This window comes from Camelina sativa, chromosome 5 (genome assembly GCF_000633955.1).
Source record: "Camelina sativa cultivar DH55 chromosome 5, Cs, whole genome shotgun sequence".
NCBI lineage: Eukaryota > Viridiplantae > Streptophyta > Magnoliopsida > Brassicales > Brassicaceae > Camelina > Camelina sativa.
The window spans coordinates 31,602,290-31,608,669 of record NC_025689.1 but is presented as its reverse complement, the minus strand read 5'-3'; the positions used below and the strand labels follow the sequence as shown (position 1 = coordinate 31,608,669).

Here is a 6,380-nt window from a genome sequence, read left to right as displayed (position 1 = left end):
ACATAACAATCAAACACTACTTAAAAAAAAAAGTTGACTTTTTGTGTATATAAATATCATAAATTACAACTAGTATTATCAAAATAAAAAGTAATAAAGTACACATTGGCTATGTAACATCTGGACCGAGTCATGGAGACTATTGATACACAGCCTGGAAATTAAATTGAAGAAAATAATCCTTTATTAGAATAATAATGTAATGAAAATGACATAACTAAGAAAACACAAAATCTCCAAACAAATCTACGCGGAAAATTTAATTTTATGAATTGGTAAGTTCTTGGCAAACAAGTATATATATGTAAAATAGGGCGTGTTAACTCATTCATAGTCTCTCATACGACCATTAAAAAAATCTCGGCGTGTCCTCAACGAAGAAGTAAAAAAAAAAAAAAAAATGGAGCTGTTCGCCAAAGGTACGGCCGTTAGATTACGGAGCTGTCACGAGAAATACATCTACGCCGTCGACGACGAAAAAACCATCCGTCAAAGCTCCGACGGAACGTCACGGCAATCTATATGGACGGTGGAGATGGTGCCACGTAAACCCAAATTCATACGTCTCAAGAGCTGCTACGGCAAGTATTTAACGGCGAGCGAGTCGTCGTTTCTTCTTGGGATGACCGGCGCGAGAGTCATCCAAACGCCGCCGTTTCGTCAGGCGGAGTACGAGAGCGACTGGGAGCCGATACGAGACGAGTCAACGGTTAAACTCATGTCGTGGAACGAAAAATATCTGCGAGGGAACGGAGGAGCTCCGCCGTGGAAAAACTCCGTGACGTGCGATAGTGAGCCGCACGTACCGGCGACCAAGAAATGGATCTTGTGGTCCGTTGAGCTCGTTGTGAATCCTGAGAATGTTTCGTTTGCCGATCGTTTCATGTCCCCGGTTTCGAGTTTTAACTACTCGTCGGTCTCTGATGACGGGTTAAATCACGGGTCACCACCGGTTCAGAAATTACCGACTTATGGATCTTCTGAATCTATCGGGTCGGATCCTGGGTCGGTTACTTCTTCGAAACTTATGTTTACTCCGTCAATGTCGGGTACATCGTCCCCAAAACCAACCGAGGTACGTACGCGTCAATTCTATATTCACACATATTAACACACATATTAATTCATATAATATAAAGCATTAATAATATTGATTTTGGTGTAACTTGAGGTTTTGGTACAGAATAATTCATATAATGTAATTTGATTACGTACACGTAATTAAAAATATTGTAGGTACAGAGGAAACCTTCGAAGAAGTTAGTCGTAGAAAATGTAACAGCGATGGAAATATTTAGGGGTGCGAAGTCGGTGCGATTACGAAGCAGTGCACATGAGAAATATTTGATGGCTGATGACGATGAAGAGAGAGTGGTGATGGGAAAAAACGGGTCGTCTAAGGAGGCTCGATGGAGAGTTGAGTTGGTACCGGGATCCGAAAAGGCGATCCGGTTAAAGAGCTGTCATGGTGGATACTTGACGGCGTCGAATGAGAGGTTGATGTTGGGAGCGACGGGGCATAAAGTGGTGCAGTCGAGGAGGATACGAGCGGACGAGCCAGCGGGGGAGTGGGAGCCGGTTAAAGAAGGTTTAAAGGTGAGGCTAAGGAGTAGAAACGGTGGGAATTATCTAAGAGCCAATGGAGGNAAAAAAAAAAAAAAATGGAGCTGTTCGCCAAAGGTACGGCCGTTAGATTACGGAGCTGTCACGAGAAATACATCTACGCCGTCGACGACGAAAAAACCATCCGTCAAAGCTCCGACGGAACGTCACGGCAATCTATATGGACGGTGGAGATGGTGCCACGTAAACCCAAATTCATACGTCTCAAGAGCTGCTACGGCAAGTATTTAACGGCGAGCGAGTCGTCGTTTCTTCTTGGGATGACCGGCGCGAGAGTCATCCAAACGCCGCCGTTTCGTCAGGCGGAGTACGAGAGCGACTGGGAGCCGATACGAGACGAGTCAACGGTTAAACTCATGTCGTGGAACGAAAAATATCTGCGAGGGAACGGAGGAGCTCCGCCGTGGAAAAACTCCGTGACGTGCGATAGTGAGCCGCACGTACCGGCGACCAAGAAATGGATCTTGTGGTCCGTTGAGCTCGTTGTGAATCCTGAGAATGTTTCGTTTGCCGATCGTTTCATGTCCCCGGTTTCGAGTTTTAACTACTCGTCGGTCTCTGATGACGGGTTAAATCACGGGTCACCACCGGTTCAGAAATTACCGACTTATGGATCTTCTGAATCTATCGGGTCGGATCCTGGGTCGGTTACTTCTTCGAAACTTATGTTTACTCCGTCAATGTCGGGTACATCGTCCCCAAAACCAACCGAGGTACGTACGCGTCAATTCTATATTCACACATATTAACACACATATTAATTCATATAATATAAAGCATTAATAATATTGATTTTGGTGTAACTTGAGGTTTTGGTACAGAATAATTCATATAATGTAATTTGATTACGTACACGTAATTAAAAATATTGTAGGTACAGAGGAAACCTTCGAAGAAGTTAGTCGTAGAAAATGTAACAGCGATGGAAATATTTAGGGGTGCGAAGTCGGTGCGATTACGAAGCAGTGCACATGAGAAATATTTGATGGCTGATGACGATGAAGAGAGAGTGGTGATGGGAAAAAACGGGTCGTCTAAGGAGGCTCGATGGAGAGTTGAGTTGGTACCGGGATCCGAAAAGGCGATCCGGTTAAAGAGCTGTCATGGTGGATACTTGACGGCGTCGAATGAGAGGTTGATGTTGGGAGCGACGGGGCATAAAGTGGTGCAGTCGAGGAGGATACGAGCGGACGAGCCAGCGGGGGAGTGGGAGCCGGTTAAAGAAGGTTTAAAGGTGAGGCTAAGGAGTAGAAACGGTGGGAATTATCTAAGAGCCAATGGAGGAATGCCACCTTGGAGAAATACGGTTACTCATGATTCACCGCACTCGAGTGTTACGCAGAGTTCGGTGGTTTGGGATGTTGATGTGGTCGAGGTTCATGGGACCGGTTGATTCATGACTCTGTAACTAGTCTCACAACTTTGTTAACCTGTTTGCAACAAAGATTAATTTTTATATTTCTGATGCTTGGTTGGATTTAGTTTTTTTGTTTTGTTTTTGTTAGCTCAACATCAACTTTCCATTAACCAAAGTATTACAACCAAATCAAAGGCACATTACATTCACCTCTTGAGACTTGGACCAAAACAAATGCAAATGGTTGATCAAGGTTGATCAAATACAACCCTTGGACTAAAACAAATGCAAATGGTTGATCAAGGTTGATCAAGTACAACCCTGGAATACTAGGCGGATCCAATGCTACCTAATCGAGAACCATTGCATTTTTTAACCACAGTGAGATAGATAACACACCACGACTCGGTGTGAAATCATCTCTTAAACCACCTAAATTAATCTAATGACACGAAAACAAATACTAACACAGAGAAAACCAAAAAACTACTACTGAAAACGATCAAATCCCAGCTATGAGAACCTCTGGATCGACATGTAGAACTTGTCCCAATAGCTTCAACACCCAAAGGCGCATCATCAGAAGAGCTTGGTCTCTCCGGCTTTCACTGTTCCGGTCCTAAACCTAAAAACGGACAATACATCCGACTGACCCGACCAAAACTCGTGAGGCAAAACCGACGAAATAGCTGCTTCTCCGAACTAACCAAATAACAACCAGAATACTAATCTTCTAAAGATTAAAATTTGAGAACACAGAATAGCATATCATCACCTCACAGTGCAAGAACGAGAAGCTACATCACTTCCGTCGTTTTACAAGGTACACTCCTTGGCCGGACTGAACTAAAACAAACCGCTCCTTGCTGCAAGACACCGCCGTGGCTGGAATGAGAGGTCGGATCTGAATAAGAACCCAAACCCGACCGCAGAAGCTCGTCGAAGAGAAGCTTCATCTCTCATTGCTCACCGAAGCCAACAAACCGCCGGAACCAGCCAGCGAAGACGCCAACCCAGATTCGCCAGATCTAGCCATAGATTCGACGCTGTCCTCCAACATCGCACCAAAGCCTTCACCAGTAACCACCACCACGGAATCTTCGCTTCACTCGGCGAGATATCTCCGGAACCACCACCATCGTAGGCACCCAACCGCCGGCGAAAGGAAGACAAGGAGCGGGAGAAGACAACAAAGAAACTACAAAATAACTAAGAACGGAGCTCTCTCCGGTGCCGGAAGGGCAACCGGAGAGGCGGAACGAAGCCGGCGACTTTCCTCTCTCTCTCTTTTTCTCTCTAGCGGCTAGGGTTTACGAGAGAAATTTTATGATTTTGTTTGTTTGTTTGGGGTTGGATTTAGTTTGAATGCGTGTGGGACATTTGTAAAAAAAAAAAAGGATTCAGCAAACACAGAGTTGAATCACTTGATATAGAACAAAATCTTGTTCTAATTAATTTTGGGAGTAATAATTTTCTTTTTTGGATGTATGTAAAATTTATTCAATAAAAAAATCCATGTTTACATTATATGCATCTTCTAGAAGTTTCAAATGGGTTGGAACCTCTAGTTAAAACAATTTTCAGAAAAAAAAAAATTAAATTGTCGCTCTGAACTAGCTTTTGGAACCAAACCATAATCGGAGGCCATCTTCAAACTTGGGAGGTCTCATTCGTTGTAGAGAAGAGAGTCTATTTCGGAGAGTAATGGCCGAGAGTTTCATGTTGATGATGCTCTGAGTTTTGAGCTTTCATGTACAAACTAATTTAACCAAGAAAAAAATTCACATAATACGTCAAAATCCCTAGATAACCATCTACTATAAACTAACTAATCTACATCGTTTAAACTGAACGTCTTTTAAAATTGTTGTGATTAGCGCAATTATGACATTAAGGTTTATTTAGTTAGTTAATGTTTGGCTAATTTAGTTTTTGTATTAGCCTATTAGGCTATTTTAGTTACTGTTTATGCGGTGTGTATCCAAATGGCTTTGCTTTCGTTTTTTTCGTTGGTTGAATTGATGACATATAAGACCATCCACATTGGTGTGGGACTTTTTTTGGTCCCCCATTNTAATATTTTGAGGGTTTCTTATTTTTAGTAGGAGCATTGGTGTGTATTTGGGTTTGGTCCCCCAAATAAAATAATATTATTTTGAAAGTTTAAAGATTAATTATTTAAAGAAAGAAAATACAAAAACATACAATTTAGAAATTAATAACATTAAAAATATAACATAAAAACATCAAAACAAAAACAAACATTTTATTCAACTCATAGAAATTTTAAAATCAAACTTCATTATCCGAAAGATGTCCAAAGTTTGTCCAAATATGCTCAATCAAATCTTGTTTTAGTTGATCATGAGCTTGTTTATCCCANCTGTTGGATCTCCAGCACTAATGGAGCGTCTGCGTCTCATACGCTCCACAATGCCCGCAACGATCATAGAGAAGATCGCGAACACGATCCCTGTCCCTATACGTTGGAGGAGTGTGATTCCTGATTTATGGCCGGTGATTCGCCTCATGAAGGGAACAAAAACACGGTCGTAAAAGGGAAGAAAGACGCCTATTGTGAGTAGAGAGATGACAGAGAGTGAACCAGCCGGAATCTCGAAATTAGGACCTAAGTGTCGATCCATTTTCAAAGCTTGAGAGACAGTGAAAGTGCCTTGTGTTGTCATGGCCGCAAGTGAGATTATTCCGGCCGACCAAACAGGAACGATTCGGATCAAACATTTCACTTCTTCCACTTCTTGGACGCTGCATAACCGCCACTTGTCTGATGGAGCTCCCTCTGGTGTTAGGTCGCCTTCTATTATCACCGCCGCTTTGTCAAGAAACCTAATTTTAAAACAAATCATGTAATCAGTGTCGTTTCAAAATTATCTGTAGAGCATGTTTAATAACAACGACGGCTCTTGAATTTAATAAGTGAAAAGAATATATATATACATATTTTAAAGTACCTGAATTGGTTACTGCGGTGTAACTTGGATAACACGCTAGATTTGATGGATGGGTCGTAATAGGTCACAGTGCCGTCATCTTCTACCGGAACTTTCAGCTTTCGCTTCTTACGAGCTGCCACGACAACTTGAGCAATCCCAGAGAATATACTCCCTTCAGGTTTAACGTAGATATAACGTTTCATTCCGGCAAAAAACATAACCACCGCAAGAGCCATGAGTCCGGTAGGGATACTAAAGCCGATAATCCAACTGACTTGGTCCTGGATATACACAACTACGGTCTGTGTAATGAGCAGTACTATAGTAAAAGTCATGTAATACCAGTTGAAGAAACTCGCCACTCCTTTAACCCCTTCCTCAGTTCGTTGGTCAAACTGATCAACCCCAAAAGGGATGCTACAAGGTCGTATCCCTCCACTCCCTAT

The 6,380-nt window shown here is 42.3% G+C and overlaps 2 protein-coding genes across 5 annotated transcripts in view; one reads left to right on the top strand and one right to left on the bottom strand.

Annotated features, from left to right (window-relative positions):
- On the top strand, positions 289-3,195 carry LOC104788070. 4 transcript variants are annotated; one of them, XM_010513754.2, is made up of 3 exons: positions 289-419; positions 1,681-2,336; positions 2,498-3,195. In XM_010513754.2, exons 1-3 carry the CDS (start codon positions 401-403, stop codon positions 3,014-3,016), a joined length of 1,194 nt encoding a protein of 397 aa, XP_010512056.1. In that variant the 5' UTR covers positions 289-400; the 3' UTR covers positions 3,017-3,195. The 4 variants fall into 4 exon arrangements, with proteins under 4 accessions (XP_010512056.1, XP_010512055.1, XP_019101647.1 ...); XM_010513753.2 differs by having other exon boundaries at positions 289-432; positions 1,694-2,336; XM_019246102.1 differs by having other exon boundaries at positions 292-400; positions 1,662-2,336.
- The window catches only part of LOC104789743 (protein NRT1/ PTR FAMILY 2.13-like), a 1,201-nt gene continuing 155 nt past the window's right edge, over positions 5,335-6,380 (bottom strand). The window contains exons 2-3 of the mRNA XM_010515391.1: positions 5,953-6,376; positions 5,335-5,827 (exon numbers count right to left, since the gene is read on the bottom strand). Of these exons, the coding sequence (XP_010513693.1) occupies positions 5,335-5,827; positions 5,953-6,376 (917 nt within the window). The remainder of the gene's footprint in view (positions 5,828-5,952; positions 6,377-6,380) is intronic.

Coding starts and splice junctions, on each gene's coding strand:
- LOC104788070 (XM_010513754.2), top strand. Junction 2,337..2,497: donor CGTCCCCAAAACCAACCGAG/GTACGTACGCGT, acceptor AAAATATTGTAG/GTACAGAGGAAACCTTCGAA.